Source organism: Zeus faber (genome assembly GCF_960531495.2).
Source record: "Zeus faber genome assembly, chromosome: 18".
NCBI lineage: Eukaryota > Metazoa > Chordata > Actinopteri > Zeiformes > Zeidae > Zeus > Zeus faber.
Window position 1 is genome coordinate 17,123,067 of NC_137210.1, and position 15,972 is coordinate 17,139,038.

Here is a 15,972-nt window from a genome sequence, read left to right on the forward strand (position 1 = left end):
GTGCTGTGCTTAGGAGCTGAAGCAAACATTAATGGAGCATGTAACACTTACGTTTTTCAAATCTAGCATGCCGGGTATTAAAACTCGACCGTTTTTTCGTCAAGTGTGTTCTCACTTTGAGATACACTTAGAGGGTTTTGGCAAAGATCCCAGAAATGGGTATTAGCCTTGTCGGATTAAAAAAGGGATAAAAATAAATAAATGCACCTCGTGAAAAATTAACACATTCAATGAGACTAAGCTGCATATTGATTTTACAATCAAACTCCACAAATCATTTTGCAAAGAGCACCTGGTGAAAAATCTGATGTCATTGTGATGCCAAAATCTGTAACCTGGACTTGCTTCCAAAAGTAATACAGTTATTTTGATTTTATTATACTTTATTTAATGTATTATCATCATCATGATCATCATCATCATCATCATCATATTGCACATTATAGTTGTAGGCAATACCTTGTAGTCTTGATCTGGCAACATGTTCAGTAAGAAGGTGACCATCTTCTGAGGAAACTCATATTTTATCGTCCAAAACAGCAACTCCTCCAAAAAGCATTTGTGTTTCAGAGAGTCCATAATTGACGAGTCTGAGCACATAAAAAAAAGAATCATAACGACGCCTGCTGCTTCTGAAATGCCCATCCAGTAGACTGTGGAGACACAATTACCTTTGGTAGAGCTGCTCAGCTTCACCCTCTTTCTCTGTCCAACCGACTGTCCTCCATCTTGGTCCTCCTTTAGTGAGGGAGAAAAGAACACTGAGCGTGGATTCATACCAGCGAGGCACTTGCATGACGGACAGACAAATCGATCGTTTCAAAAGTCTTCCGATAAGGCAGACCGTTCTGACAAAGAGACAAGTTATGGCTTGAGCCTGGTTTATGCCTGAGCCGATGTACGCCGCAAATGACATCACCAGGTGCTGGCCGCCATGGCAGCGTGCCGTCGCACACCTCCTAGATTTTGTGACTCGGGGTGAGGGGTGTTCCCTGGATGAAATGCATTGTAAGCAATGGGAGATCAGCGTGTTGCTGTTTTATTGCTGATGCGTTGGCCAAAATTGATCCGCAGCACTATTCAGATGTGAAATTCAAAGTCTTTCAATTACTTTTTAGGCAGAGACAAACGTAAAACAGCTCATTAAGGGTTTGGTGATTTTATGGCAAATGAACAGGGTCGTTGTAAAGTTCAGTTTACAAATAAAAGGTAACGTTTTTATTGGTATATTAAAAAAATAAAATAAATCGATACAGCATAGTATTGCAATATTTTGTAGGGGTTTAACGGCAGGTAGTTGATCCATACGGACCCCCCCGCCCCATGGTTCGGCTCGCATTTGAACCGCCGATCGATTGCAAGTGAAATCATAGTGAAATACAGTTTTACTGCCGCTGTTACTTTTTAACCGCAGATTTGCGCTGGAAAAAAAGGTAAGACAAGAAGGATTGGTGCTGTGTTTTACTCTGAAGCGCAGCGATTGCTTTAAGGTACGTCGCGCTGGATTGCTGCTACTTTAGGACATGGAATGAGCTGCTGTATGGCGCCGCTATGCGTCTGTGCGTCCGCCATATTGGAACGGTCAAGAGCCGCTCGTAAACAAATACCATGTGCATTTAGAGATGCAAGCTTCTCTACAAAGTCGACTGTAACTTGCTGTAATTCTGAACCGATTTTCATGAAATTTAGTTTGTTATAAACGTGAGGACTTTAACATGATATTGGTTTCTTATTGGAATTAAATTTGTTTATGGGGCGGATCTAATGATATTTTTTTCACTCACTACCATGTTTAAAGGAATAATTTATCATGCGTGCCTCATATTGCACTTTCACTTAAGAATTGAGTATTGAATATTTTATATACTTTAAGATTTGATTTAAACATCAGACATCTTGAATGTTGTTTTCATTTAAGACCATGGACAAAGGTTCCTTGCTTTGAGTGTTTTACAGAATACATGGCGTTTTAAACTTTTTACTGTAGTCAGGTGAGAAAGAAATGAATAATAATGAAATATATCGTATTGCAAAACATAAAGAATCGCAATATTATTGTATGGGGACGCAAGAATCGTGATAGTATCGTGTCGTGAGATCCCTGGCGATTCCCACCCCTAATAAAATGATGAGCAGAACACAACTTCAACCCCCCCTCTCCTGTCTCTGCATGGAACGGGCGGACAGACCAGCTCCTTTTCGGCGCTTCTGTCGGTTTGTGTGTGTGGCAATGTTTGCTGTTTAGCGCTCTTCTACGTTTACTACTTCCCGCTTCTTTCTCTCTACTGCCACCTGTGGTTTTCGGAGAATACTGCAACGGAGAACGCGCTGGCTATAAACACCTTACGCTCCCTGCGCGAAGGTATAAACTGCACTTTATAAGATGATGCTCAGTTAGTTTGTGTGATGCTGTGGAGCTCACCTCCTTACTAGACTCATCTGGGCTGCTTGGTGCTGTGGCTCCTGGAAACCGAAGACACAGAAAAATAATTGAGTGAATGGAAAATAAACAACAACGCTGTTTGCTGACCGGGCAATAGAAGTCTCACCAATTAAGCCGAGTGCTCCTGTATTTCCGTCAGCTCCAGCAGGGAGCTCGGAAGCCCCTGCCAGGGCTTTTTCCTCCACAGACACGAGGCCCGAATTCTTCAGCGCTGACAAATACTTTTCATAGTTATTTTTTGCATACAAATTCTCTTCCTGACCTACAATAGAAAAGTAAAAGGGAAACTGTGGTCATTGTGAGTGCCATCATTTATCCTGAAGATCAAGTTGGTTTTTTTTGGGGTTTTTTTTTTATTGGAGCTAAAAAAAATAAGAATCATTTGATTTTAACAATGGGATGGCTCCTCCATAACTAAGCCAAATATGGTCCCTCTGTTATTTTGAGATTCTCAAATAATGTAAAAACTGGCAATGTCCCAATAAATCACATTGTTTTCGATCATTTTAAAGAGATACATTTTAAAATGTCTCCAATCCATGAAACGCAAGATGCATTTTCAAGTAGGAGACCTTGAGGAAATAATTAACATTAGTGCGTAAGTGCCTGAATCTTTTCCAATAACTACCAGTAAATCTCCCTTGCTTGCAGGAAACGCTCGAAAACAACAAAGATAGTTACCCATGCTCAATTCCTTAAATGTCTGCTGATTCGTCAGGATCTTCGTCAACACAGTCCTCATCGCCCCACCCATCTTCGTCAGCTCCTCAAGAAAGGAGATCTGAGGCTCCAGCTGTTGTAAGACTTTTTGTAGATCTCTCTCAGTTGAAGTGTCTGGCCAAACGAGATAAGAGACATATGGAATGACGTCAACTTCGACATGAGCAGGCCATGTGATTTAAACAGCAACAAACACTGAAACGTGTATGCAAATTTGTCCTCTGCCTTAATATACAGATGCCAGAATACCTCACGTGTAAAATATTCTTCACGGTCCTTTCACCAGGACACGACAGTGAAAAGGCACGTGAAGTTCAAAAAATTAAGTTAATTTGACATTGCTTTTTGTTATTTTTGTGGACATAAGCAGGACAGTAAAATGACACTGGAAATGGGCTGAGGCCAGAAATAAATTTGGCAACCACTTACCAAACACAAAACAACAATATTATCAGTAGCTTCACCTGGTTCGGTGTATCCATCCCTCAGGTACTGGATGACACAGATGATGAATCGAGGAAGGACCATCTCAGACATCAAAAGGAGGTCTCGAGGAACCGATGGAATATTCTCCCCGGTTTTTAACCGATGCCGCCTGCAAAACCTGGAAGAGAACATGCATTTTGATGACAGATCTGACAGACACACGTGTGTATTTGTGTGGTTAGTGGATTTTATTCATGAGCGGCCAGCTCCAGAAAAAATATAAATAGGCATTAGCCTCGTCAAATTAGAATAGGATAAAAAAAAGGTTAAGAACTCGTGAAAAATTCAAAGAATCAATAAACATAATTTCCAGCAATTACCTGAGACTCAACTGCACATTGATTTTACGTAGAAACTCCAAATTATTTTTGCAAAGACCACCTTGATAAATGCTTACAATGGCATTGTCAAATAGTGCTATATCTATGCCATATCTAAATCTATGTCAAATATCTGTCACCACAACTTGCTTAGAAAAATACATTCATTTATTTTACAAATATAAAACAAAAATATACATTCATTTTATTATAGTATATTATACTTTTTTGGATTTGAGTAATGAGGTTAAAAGAAAAAAGATCATAAACGACCCGCTCGTCTATTGATGATAGTAGTATAACCCTGGAAAGGCTCACTGTGACACGTTGCGCTGATTATTAATATAATTATTGTTATCCTCATCCTTTTTGGCTGCCCTACTCAGTTATAGTCTACCAACGGCTCATATTTCAAAACGGTATTGACATCGTAACGGCTGACATTTACAATTTGTGACAGAAAGACTTGACAATTTCAACATGAAATATATTGGAATGAACAATAGCTACGAGTCAAAAATTCAGAAGAATATTGTTAAATGTTGCATATATATATATATATATATATATACATATACAGTACAAGTGTGCACATATGCTGTGTGTTCTTGTCAGTACAGCTTAATAATGTGGACCTGTCAAACTAGCCTATTAGCTTAGCGGCTACCAGCCTGGACTCACCCGCTCTCCCGCATCACATTACCGTCTCCACAGTCGCAGGCCCCGCCGGCCTGGCTCCGGAACATGTTGAAATCGTGACCCGTGTGTTCTCCGTTGTTGAAGCACTCCGCGCACAGCGACATGCAGGGGGAGATGCCGCAGGTCCGGCATCGGTACGCCACGAAGTTGGCGGTCCACACCAAACCGCACAGCGCCGCGTTGTCGTAGGAGCGGACCGTCCTGCAGAACTCCTCGAACCCGTCGCCCCCCGCTATCAGACATTTGCACCAGTCAAGACCCTCGGCGTCCGCCGCTGGCTTTTCGGGATTCAGGACGGCGTCCAGCAGCTCCTTGAGTTGCCGCACGCCGGCGTGGTTGTCAGTCCGATTGAGCTCCGCCTTTAAACGGGTGGTGGTGGCTTTCTTGTCCCGGCGCAGCAACGACGCCGCCATCATGAGCTCCGGCTTGTTGTCCACTAATATATTTTTGTTGTCCTGTTGCCGTGTTCGCGTGTGCTCTCGCGTTTTCTCGCGATGTCGCGTCCTCGCGTTCGTCCGTACGACGAGAGGTTTGACTCTTTTTTTTTTTTTTTTTTTCTCCCAGATTCGGTTCTTGACAATTCGCTCGGTGAAAAGGGAGTCGTTCGGTTTTCCTGACTGTTCGTCGGTCTGATTCCGTTGGTGTGATGCACGGCGAGCGAGCGAGAAGAAGTCGCGAATGGAATATGCTCACAGAAATCATCGAACGCCGTCAAAAGTATTTGTTAAGAGGAGGAATGCAAGGTGTGAAAGTTAAAAGTAGGAATGCAAGGTGTGAAAGTTAAAAGTATTTCAGAGGTACTTATTTTGGCAGAGAAAAGCAACGTGTGAATCACAAAAGGAATTATCTTCTGTGGGGGGGGGAAAAAATAAAATAAAAAAGTATTTTGGTGGAATACAAATTGCAAATCAGTCACATTCAACATGGATCATGCCAAAGGCCTCGGCCTTTTTCAAACGACCGAATCCTGGGTACTTTAAAAGATTCGTTCGCTCGGAACAAATCGTTCATTAGTCTTGAATCACCAGCGCTCACCATATTTTGCTCCCTGGTGTTCGCCACCCGCAGGGGATAAATCAGTGTATCCGTTATGCAAGTTGTAATTTTACTGTATTGCCTTTACCTACCTGTTTACCTTCGATGTACTTTTTTTTTCCTTGCATATAGTATTGTTGCCTTTCGTGTTGCTAATTGGTAAATTCTTAATCAAATTTCCGATCTTTGACGGAGCAATAAGTGGTTTATTGTTATTGATTAGATTTATTGGATTAAGCCATTTCTTTAAATGTTTGGTAAATCCTTGGGTTTATTGTATATTACCATTTTTTTTTTTGTAAATTTTCAAATTATTTATTAATGGATTTTTATTTTATTGTTCTTATTCATTTTTTTTTGTTGTTATTATTGCCCATTGTTTATAGTGAGGTGCTGTAACATCGCAATCTTCCGTGTATGAATTGTGTCAAAATAAAAAATAAATCGAACTATCTCCTCGTGTCTTCTTTAATGTAATTTCCAAAGGCACACAAAGGCACACAAAGGCAAACCAAAGTGTGATCGGAGTAATAACATGAACCGGGGCCTAATCGTAGACACACGGAACCTCTGTCTCACGTGTGCTCGGTGCAACCCGGGCTGTTTTTATGGAGACACGCTTTCAAGGCGGTCGCGCTCTAAATTTTTGTGACATGGGAATTTCGCCGTTTTGGGATTAAAAACATCAAGGTATGTCAAACAATCTACGCGGGTTCTAAACGACACAGCCGTTAGTAATGAAATTGAAAGAGCTAGAAAGTTGCCTTCAACAAGTCGACACTTTCGAAGAGCCAAAGATCCTCCTGGAACAGTATCCGACCAGTCCCCACATCGCAGGTGAGCTGCTGGTTTCTTTTGACCGGTGTTGTACCCTCATGCAACAAACATACATTCACATATATTGGCAAAATATAAAGTGACATGCTCCGAAACTGAATTTGGATATATGGAAGGACCCAACACGTATTGTGCTAAACATGCACTCTCCATATACTCCAGATTTGTTGCCGATACACCATTCAACCCCAACATTTAAAGCACTGACAGGTGAAGTGAACAACATTGTTCATCTCGTTCCAATGGCACCTGTCAAGGGGTGGGATGTATTAGGCAGCAAGTGAACAGTCAGTTCCTGAAGTTGATATCTTTGGCAAGCGTAAGGATCTGACCGACTTTGACAAGGACCAAATTGTGATGGCGAGAGGACTCGGTCAGAGCATCTCCAAAACAGAAGGCCTTGTGCGGTGGTTAGAACCTAGTAACCAGTGCTCCGTTATAGCGACCACTGTCCTTGGACAGACCGCTGAATTGGCTACAACCTCCTCCTCAAAAGTGGTCCAAGGAAGGGTAACCGGTGAACCGGCGACAGTCATGGGTGCCCAAGGCTCATTGATGTGCGTGGGGAGCGAAGTCCAGCCCTGTCTGGCCTAATCCCACAGAAGAGCTGCTGTAGCAAAAATTGCTGATAAAGTTAATTCTGCTATGATAGAAAGGTGTCATAACACACAGTGCATCGCAACTTGCTGCATATGGGGCTGCATAGCCGCAAACCAGTCAGAGCGCCCTTGCTGACCCCTGTCCACCGCTGAAAGCGCCTACAATGGGCACGTGAGCATCAGAACTGGACCATGGAGCAATGGAAGATGGTGTCCTGGTCTGATGAATCACATTTCTTTCTACATCATGTGGATGGTCGGGGTAAGGGTCCCATCTGATCGAGCATCTGTGGTATGTGCTGGAACAATAAGCCCTATCCATGGGAGCCTCACCTCACAACTAACAGGACTTAAAGGATCTACTGCTAACATCTTGGTGCCAGATACCACAGGATACCTTCAGAGGTCTTGTGGTGGTTTTAATGTTGTGGCTGATCAATGTGTTACATATATATTCCAGAGGGTAGCATTAAGGAATTGTCAAGACTAAGACAACTGTATATTTGTATGTTTTTGCAGCATGCATGCTCTACACAATCCACAACACATTTGATGATATTAAAGGGAAACTAATCGCAGATCTGGGATGTGGATGTGGTGTTCTCAGCATTGGAGCGGCGATGCTGGATGCTGGGTGAGAATAATTTCACCTTGTACAGCAATACTTAAATGATTTGTTTTTATTAAGAATGTAATAATGTATTTATCCCTTTGGGGTATTTTACAGCTTATGTGTTGGCTTCGACATCGACGAAGACGCATTGGATATTTTCAAAAGGAATGTAGAGGAATTTGAGATCTCAAACACAGATCTGGTCCAGTGTGACATGTGTTCTTTGGAAGCGGATGCATATTCCGACAAGTTTGACACCGTAATAATGAATCCTCCATTTGGTACAAAACACAACCAAGGTTTGTGGATTATCGACTGAAATATCCAGTTTATAGATTTTGGTTTGTGTAATAGAATTTGTTCTCCCCTTTAAGGCATTGACATGACATTTCTGAAGACAGCATTAACAATGGCAAAGGGAGCGGTATATTCACTTCATAAATCATCCACAAGAGGAGTAAGTATTGCATACAAGTGTACAAAATGTCTCTACCATACAGCTTACTAATTTAGCATCCAATTACAGCACATACAAAAGAAAGCCAATGACTGGGGGTTGAAGATGGAAGTCGTTGCAGGTTAGTAAACAAAATCTGTTATGCCCAAAAAGCAGGGGGGAAAAAAAGCCAACTTAATTTTCTTACTCATCAACAGAATTGAGGTATGACCTGCCGGCATCTTACAAGTTCCACAAAAAGAAATCGGTAAGTAAATATACTCCTTAAAGTATCGTACTTTTTTGTAATAGCAGTAGTGTATGTCGTTATTTAAATGGGGAAAACTTAAAATTTTCTTAATTTAAATGACTGAACTGACAGACATTTGACATTAGCTTTTGTAAAATAATTTTATTTTCTAATCAGGTAAAACTTAAAGGGGATCATTTTAAATTAAAAACCACACTTATGCATACTATAGGAAATGATCATAATTTCCATGCATATCTTACCAAAAACAAAAAGGTCTGTTAAAGCATATGTTCAGGTTAAATACAACAGTCAAACTAAAGCATTTTAAGAAACAGATAAACCAAAGAGGCACAATATGCTGGGCTGCAAAGACTGAAAACTGATGGCAAGTTTATATTCCAACTTATTCTCTAGGTAGACATCCACGTCGACTTTCTACGGTTCTCAAAATGATGAAACGTTTGCTGGAATGAATTTGAGTAACTCTTTTACATGTAATAAAAGGGTTGTTCTAAAGAAAATTCTGCTTGTCGTTTTGGTTTTTTTTTGGGCTAAGATCCATTTTCTGCTTTGCCAACCTTCGCCGCTGGGGCATCGGCTTCCGCTCCCTCTAGTGCGCGTTTCTTTGGGCTTGGAGGCGCTACAAGACAAAAAGGCAGATACGACGAATTACAAATATACCTGGCTTGTAATCAATCCCAACCGTTTGACGGCAGCCAGTTCTTACCATTGTCTTCGTCATCACTATCAAATTTTGTCTTTTTTCCTTGATAGTGTGTTCTGCCTTGATCTCTTCCACCCCTTCCTCTTCCTCTGCGGCCTCCTCTACCTCTGCCACCTGTCCATCCAGATAAGATTCATCAGCACTACTTTTTAAAAGGATTTTAGATTAATGTAGGAGATAAAACATCAATTTAGTAGTTAGATATTTTAGTAACCTTTGCCCTTGGACCTGTTGTAGGATTCCTGCTGAGCTTGAATTATCTTCTTTAATTCGTCTTTCTCAACATCTCCTTCGAGCACCTCCCATTCAACATCATTGTCCTTTACTTGCAACGATCCTCCATTTGCCTCCTTCGCCTTGTCCAAAGCTTCCTTTGCGTCACCATCAAATAGGAGTGTGCCCTTGTTAGTAACAAAAGATAGGAATCAAGTCATTACACAAACACCTTACATCATTAATTCATATTAAGACTTATTGGTCATAAATTACCTCCTTCGCCCCCCTTGTAAAATCAACCCATTTAATCTTTCCGTGCCCAGAGAACACTGAATGGAAGTCTTCCCTTGAAACTTTGTCAAGTTCTCCTGAAAACTTTAGCAGACAGCCTGTCTGTTCACCCAAAAGCAAACCCTGCAAAAAAAGCAAAGATAAAAATCATCTAGATGCAATTTCACTGGCAATTCAGCAGCAATACATTATTTATATCTATATAAAAAGATTTCTCACCATTTCCTTTTCCTCTGCACTCTTCTGCTGGTCTTCCTTGTTCCTATTTTAATTTTCACAAGATTCGTATTTTTGCACTGAACAACGTATTTTCTCACAATTGAAAATGCTGTATGTCTACTTACTGTCTAGCTTTGGCCTTTGTTTCTGCTTTGGATTGCTTCCTCTCTGCTGCCTTTTTTGCATGATAGTCTTCCCTGAAATTGAAAGAGTAATGCTGTTTTCAAATCAGATTTACTCTGCATCTTGTTATAGTAAAAATATTACTAAAATATGCCATAAAACCATCTATTCTTGTCCAACTCCATAACTTACCTTGATAGCACAAGGAGCTCATTGTCTTTGAATGATTTTATATCTGAACGTTCTAGGAACTGCTTGGCTGATTCTGTTGTGTCAAAACAGATGAACACTGATCCCTGTGGACAAAGACTTAACAATGAAGGACTCCCACTAGAATGGAACAACACTCTCTCATGTGTGTTTATATACATGGTATTTCCCGTTACCTTGAATTGCTTCTGCAGATTTCTCCTCATCTGAATGTTTTCTACCGGCCCTTTACCAGCCAACCACTCCTGAATCTGATCGAGAGATGTTTCTAGCGGGAAACCTTTCTAGGTGACCACAAAGGAAGCACGATTTGTTTAAAACAGTTTTATGGAGAAATATTAAATGGGCATGAACACAAAAAGTGTAACTTACAATGTACACAGATTTAGTTTTGAGAGCATCTTTGTATTCATCATTGAACTCTGGTAGGGGCTTGTTTGGAGACCTCCTGATCTTAGTCTTGTCCTCGCTGATTTCCAGGAGGTGGGTCTTTGATTTCTGAAGTGCTTCAATGACGACGTTGGTATCTGTGGTTAAACACTTGAGTCTGATAAGAAAATGAAGAGGTCAATAAATTGATCAGTCCAGAAACATCCTAGGTCAGCTGAAGAGACAAATCATGTGCCCTTCCTGCCTTTTTAAGCCATTGTTTACCTTGTCTGATTTTGATAATACAATACTCCTGGTTGCGCGCCATTAGATCCTAGATACAAAAGGGTGGCTTGATCACCCTATCAAGCATCATTTCAGGCCTGATATCAATCAGTAATTAAGAGGTCAAAAGTGTCCCAATGATGACAATGTCAGATTCAATACAGAGGACTCCAATAAGTTTACATAAGAGCTGAAACGACATAGTTCAAGATGAAGAAACGCACTGCATACCTGTTGAACTGAAGCATCGTCTTCACGGTCACCCAGCCATCATCAAGCTGTAGCTGTTCTTTGAGAAACTTGTCTCTTGGAAGGTTGTGATCTCCGAAGTAGTACTGCAGAGGAGGGGATGATAGTGAGTGCTTGGATTTTACTAGCTGCACAAGTTGATGCATTCGAATAGGGGCATGGCGTTACCTCGATCTGCCGAGCCACCTTCATTTCGGTTGGAGACATTTCTTGGTTTTCTGCCATGATTGCGGACTCTGAGGAATATTGCATCATTAGTTCTAACTTGGGCAAATAAATACAGATTAAATCAAAACAGTATGGGCCTTACACAACCTATCCAGACAAACTGGACAGGTTACTTTATGATGTGTGATTGTTTGCATTGGTTACACCCGATTTAACGTGCATTCCGCGCTTTACATGCGAATCCGGTTTGCTAAACTGTATATCCAGAGTAGAACCATGGAGGATATTTGATTATGCAAGGATAATAGCTGCGACAATAATGCCCACATCATAACTCCACTTGACTGGGTTTGACAAAGTAAAAAATAAAACAATCACAAACTTGGAAGTCACGCTACTGCACCGAGCGTGGTAGCTTAGCCGCTAGCACGAATACCGCTAACATAACCTCTATCTTTTACACCTCAATTTTATGCATGCATTCGTCTTAGTTTAACTAAATGAGATACATAATTGTCCTAAAAGAGGGGGCACTGGAATGTTTTTTCGTGTGAGTCCAAACTTACGAGTGGTGGATGTTGCTAAACCAGCGCCGTTCGCCACACTGCTCGCACGTTGTACAGGCTGCGTGCTACGGAGAGCGCCGAGGGTCAAAATAAATTGCGTTTTCAGCGCTCAACAAATAGTTTGATTGACGCCACTCGAATAACTCTGTTTGTAGCGATGAAAGACATTTTCAGAGTCATATATATATATATATATATATATATATATATATATATATATATATATATATATATATATATATATATATATATATATATATATATATATGCAGATGACCTGAGTGGCAGGTATAGTGCAAGTCAAACTCTCTTAAAAATATGGCAGAAAAAAATATTTAATTCATTTAGAAAATCTCAACTTCCTAAACATTGTCAACTTTTTCTTTAATAAAAATTTTGAAATTATAATAAATATGAAATAAAGTTATGGCAGTAACATCAAACATCCATTCTTACAATGTATCACACTGTATTTCCTCTTGGTAACACTATTAAGAATGCTGTTGGTCAAAATATGAACATAACATACTGTAGGCACTGAATTTGCAACGTGTGCTTTCTCTTTGTTTTGATCTAAAAAAAATATGCAAAGCCAAACTGCAAATGGCAAACAAGAGCTCCCAGAGTTGCTGGGATTACCATTCATCTGTCTGAATGGCCTTTGCATGTCAAAATTCTCTGTAAGTCAGGGAAAGAAGAAGGCTGCATTTGCTATTTAAAAAAAACAAAATCACATTCATATCCAAGGTGTTCTGATGAAGTCCGAAAAACTAAACACTGTAAACACAAATACAGCCGTGTGATCTGATCGGACTTGGGAGGGTTCCCACAATCTCCCAGGTGTCCAGGTGAGGGTCGTATTTCTCGATACTCTCCAGATAAGTCCCTTTGGAGTAGGAGTACCCGCCCGTCACGTAGATGCAGCCATTGATCACAGCAGCCCCGCACTCCATCCTCCTCTCCTTCATCATCGACATCGGCCTCCATTCGTCTTTCTCTGAGTCGTAGCAGTCTGCGATGGTCGTCTGTCCCCCGACCAAATACAGCTTGTCGTCGAGAGACACCGAACACAGCCCGTACTCTGAAAAATAAGCATATCTGATTATAAATCTCCGTTGAGTTAAGCTATGCTCACCCTCCCCGTTCGTGGTTCTATGTTATTCGATATTATTTTATTGTTCTATATTCTATTTAGTTACTGCATTATGTTTGAGGAATCAGTTTGTTTCAGTTAGTTAGTCAAGTACAAATTAGGTAGCTATTGTGTTCAGTCGAGAACATATTGTGCATAGTCACCAGGTGCGTTGCAATGAAATTTCACTGCATATATGTATAGAAGTATGTATATGTATGTGATATATAAACCTCTTGAATCTTGAATCTGGTGTTCTACCTGGATGAGGATTTTTTGTAATGATGCTCCACTCATTGATGTCTGGCCTGTAGATCTGGATATTGTCATAGGTGTCGCTTCCTCGATTTCCGTAGTGGCCTCCAGTCACGTAGATGTTGCCTCTCAATACACAAGCAGATGCATTTCCCACACCTGCAAAAAGAGATGTATTTTAGTCATCATAGTTATCATACATATCATAGGAGTTATTATATATGGCTTATCGGTGTTGCATACCTTGTATCATTTTGGCCACAGGGAACCATTTCTTTTTCAGGGGATCGTACAATTCTGCCAGTTGTTCCGGAGATCCACCTCTGTATCCCCCAATGGCGTAAATACATCCATCTAAAGCTACAGAGCAATGGTAGTACCTGGCTGTAATCATGGGACAGCCCTCTGTCCATCTGTCCTGGTCACAGTTGTAGATGGAAACCGTGTCCAGAGCCTCCACAGTGTGTGTCCTGTAACCACCAGTGATGTAGATATTTGCCCCTATCAAACTGACACTGTAACTCTCTCTCGTGTGGTCGGGCATGTCTTTCCCTTGCACCCACGTATCGCTCACTGGATCCCATATGTGCACTTCACACAGTGGGTGCCAGTAGTAACCTCCAATGATGTACACGCTTGACAACCTCTTCTTGTCGCTTAAGATCCGGGACTTTGACATTAAGGTCTGAACGATCACAGATTTGAGATTTTCTACGTTATCCGGTAAGCGCGGCGTGTGCATATCCAGAGCAGCGTCGAAGTTAATGTCCCCCAGGTCAAAATGCACGGAATTCAGGAGGTCTCTCACACGGTCAATTCGATTATCCAAGTCGTGGGAAACCCATTTTACAACAGCCTCGATCAACACATCATCTTCCCACGCGTCGCGGTTCTTGAGGGCCAGGACTGACCTCAGGACATCCAGGTCCAGCTGCAGGAACTCCTCCTGCTGGACCAGCTCTCCAAACCTGCAGAGCATCACCCTGCGGGCTTCCCTCTCCAAGCTGCTGCAGATGTGCTGCTGGGAAAAGGCATGCATGCCCAGGCAATTGTCTATATCCAAAAAGCGAATGAGAAAATCTTCGCATGCTTGTTTTAAGGCGTTGAACTGCAGGAGATCAGCGGCCTCCAGCAGGCTCTGCACGTTATGCTCGGTGATGCAGACCTGGGCAGTGTAAACGTAGTTCAACAGAACACGGAGGACCTCGCAGTCAATCCCGGTGAGCGTGATGAGGTTCTTGGACCGCTCTCGCATGTCCGAGGTGAACATGGCTCTGAAGTAGGAGCTGCGAGCGGACAGCACTGCCTTGTGACAGTGAAAGACCTGTCGAGAGGAGGAGCACTGCAGGGAGATGTCTGTGAACACCCCGCTGAGGTAGAACTGCTGCAGGGCACCCAGCACCTCGCTGGGATGGTCACTGTCACAGAACTCATATCTGTAGAGCTCCACTTCTTTACCTGACATGGTAACTGCAAAAATAAATAAATAAATAAAAATATATTGTAATGAAAGACAAAATATATATATATATATATATAGAGAGAGAGAGAAAGAGAGAGAGAGAGAGAGAGAGAAAGAGAGAGAGAGAGAGAGAAATAAAAGAATGAAGAGATAAATAAATAAATAGATAGTCAACATCAACTTTTTCATTTTTTGATGATGGATATTTGTGGCTTTTCTTGTATGTGTAGCATTTTTCTGATCGACTATTTTATACATATTTTATTTCGCCGTACTTTGTTTTGCGAGGTCTGCGGAGTTTGCGTGACAAAAATCTTAAAATCTTGCATTATTATGGGCTAATTAATACATCAACGGGGACAGAGTTCACGTATAACGTTTGAATGAGGATTTCAGTGCTAAATTTCTCACATTAACTCAGAGGAAGGGTACATCACCTATGATCATAGGCACTTGTTTTGGATATCATTACATATGTCATATATGTCTTTTCAGATCTTTTCTAACGCGTTTCTGTGTACACGAGATATTGTCTGCTGCACACGTTTAATACTTTATACACATATATAGAAATATATACACACACCTTTTTTTTTTTTTTCTTCTTTCCTTTCCCCCTCCTCACACTCTCAAACGCACACACACACACAGTCGCTTTAGGAAGCTCCGTACCTTTCGAGCTACCCAAGGACACCTCACCCCCCCCCCCACAAAAAAGAGCAAAATAACAGATTGACACTGGAATTGTGTGATTAAATCCTGGAGCACTCACCTCCCTCCTGCAGTTGCGTGCGCGGTGGATGCGTGTTGTCAACAAAAGAGCGCGCAGTCCCCGCAGCCGAGCGACTCTCTTCTTTATATAGCTCAGGACGCTCCTGCAGAGAGTCCTATTTTGGTATCTGTGTGGAGCTTGACCCCCTCCACCCACCTCCTCCACCCCACTCCTCCTCCTCCTCCTCCTCCTCCTCCTCCCCCTCCCCCCATTCCGTTGCCATGGCATTTTTTGACCAAATTATGCATGCAGGCCACCGAGGCTTTGACTAAGGATTAGTGCGATATGCATTTTGCACACAACAGTGCACAAATACATATACACAGTATGTTGTTAACACCCATGTACAAAAAAAAAAAAATCATAAAAAAAATATATATATATAAAAAAAACATCCAGGTCTGTTTTATTTACCTAAAAACAGGTCAGGATTGATTATGAAAAATTTTCATGAAAATTATCACATTCAAATAAACACTTGGACACACAA

At 41.3% G+C, this 15,972-nt stretch overlaps 4 protein-coding genes across 5 annotated transcripts in view; 1 reads left to right on the plus strand and 3 right to left on the minus strand.

The window, feature by feature from the left end:
• ubr3 (ubiquitin protein ligase E3 component n-recognin 3) overlaps window positions 1–5,084 on the minus strand; it is a gene marked incomplete at its 5' end in the record, with an annotated part of 41,452 nt that extends 36,368 nt beyond the window's left edge. For both annotated transcript variants that reach the window (XM_080018789.1, XM_080018788.1), the window contains 7 exons: window positions 460–590; window positions 672–738; window positions 2,423–2,463; window positions 2,550–2,705; window positions 3,125–3,277; window positions 3,628–3,767; window positions 4,651–5,084. In XM_080018789.1, coding sequence (XP_079874915.1) covers window positions 460–590; window positions 672–738; window positions 2,423–2,463; window positions 2,550–2,705; window positions 3,125–3,277; window positions 3,628–3,767; window positions 4,651–5,084 — 1,122 coding nt within the window. The remainder of the gene's footprint in view (window positions 1–459; window positions 591–671; window positions 739–2,422; window positions 2,464–2,549; window positions 2,706–3,124; window positions 3,278–3,627; window positions 3,768–4,650) is intronic.
• Window positions 5,085–6,324: 1,240 nt separating this feature from the next.
• Window positions 6,325–8,940, plus strand: mettl5 (methyltransferase 5, N6-adenosine). Its single transcript, XM_080018809.1, has 7 exons — window positions 6,325–6,540; window positions 7,659–7,773; window positions 7,867–8,051; window positions 8,127–8,209; window positions 8,279–8,330; window positions 8,407–8,456; window positions 8,856–8,940. The coding sequence occupies exons 1-7, from the start codon at window positions 6,441–6,443 to the stop codon at window positions 8,892–8,894; spliced, it is 624 nt and encodes a 207-aa protein (XP_079874935.1). The 5' UTR covers window positions 6,325–6,440; the 3' UTR covers window positions 8,895–8,940.
• A 1-nt stretch (window position 8,941) lies between these two features.
• Window positions 8,942–11,920, minus strand: ssb (small RNA binding exonuclease protection factor La). The gene is made up of 12 exons (XM_080018800.1): window positions 11,862–11,920; window positions 11,296–11,363; window positions 11,110–11,213; window positions 10,597–10,771; window positions 10,401–10,508; window positions 10,207–10,310; window positions 10,017–10,088; window positions 9,892–9,934; window positions 9,655–9,795; window positions 9,380–9,566; window positions 9,169–9,279; window positions 8,942–9,081 (listed from the first exon to the last, which is right to left on the minus strand). Exons 2-12 carry the CDS (start codon window positions 11,350–11,352, stop codon window positions 8,993–8,995), a joined length of 1,191 nt encoding a protein of 396 aa, XP_079874926.1. The 5' UTR covers window positions 11,353–11,363; window positions 11,862–11,920; the 3' UTR covers window positions 8,942–8,992.
• A 262-nt stretch (window positions 11,921–12,182) lies between these two features.
• Window positions 12,183–15,511, minus strand: klhl23 (kelch-like family member 23). The gene is made up of 4 exons (XM_080018795.1): window positions 15,483–15,511; window positions 13,492–14,718; window positions 13,255–13,407; window positions 12,183–12,942 (listed from the first exon to the last, which is right to left on the minus strand). The coding sequence occupies exons 2-4, from the start codon at window positions 14,711–14,713 to the stop codon at window positions 12,632–12,634; spliced, it is 1,686 nt and encodes a 561-aa protein (XP_079874921.1). The 5' UTR covers window positions 14,714–14,718; window positions 15,483–15,511; the 3' UTR covers window positions 12,183–12,631.
• Between the last annotated feature and the right edge of the window lie 461 nt (window positions 15,512–15,972).

Bases quoted from the DNA above. Each gene is read 5' to 3' on its own strand.
- mettl5 (XM_080018809.1), top strand. From the start codon at position 6,441: ATGAAATTGAAAGAGCTAGAAAGTTGCCTTCAACAAGTCGACACTTTC. The intron at 7,774-7,866 runs GTGAGAATAATT...GGTATTTTACAG, and splicing joins GCGGCGATGCTGGATGCTGG to CTTATGTGTTGGCTTCGACA. The intron at 8,457-8,855 runs GTAAGTAAATAT...CTTATTCTCTAG, and splicing joins AGTTCCACAAAAAGAAATCG to GTAGACATCCACGTCGACTT.
- ssb (XM_080018800.1), bottom strand. From the start codon at position 11,352: ATGGCAGAAAACCAAGAAATGTCTCCAACCGAAATGAAGGTGGCTCGG. The intron at 9,567-9,654 runs GTAATTTATGAC...GTTACTAACAAG, and splicing joins TTACAAGGGGGGCGAAGGAG to GGCACACTCCTATTTGATGG. The intron at 9,280-9,379 runs GTTACTAAAATA...CTGGATGGACAG, and splicing joins CAACAGGTCCAAGGGCAAAG to GTGGCAGAGGTAGAGGAGGC.
- klhl23 (XM_080018795.1), bottom strand. From the start codon at position 14,713: ATGTCAGGTAAAGAAGTGGAGCTCTACAGATATGAGTTCTGTGACAGT. The intron at 13,408-13,491 runs GTATGCAACACC...CTCTTTTTGCAG, and splicing joins TGTGGCCAAAATGATACAAG to GTGTGGGAAATGCATCTGCT. The intron at 12,943-13,254 runs GTAGAACACCAG...CTTATTTTTCAG, and splicing joins TACAAAAAATCCTCATCCAG to AGTACGGGCTGTGTTCGGTG.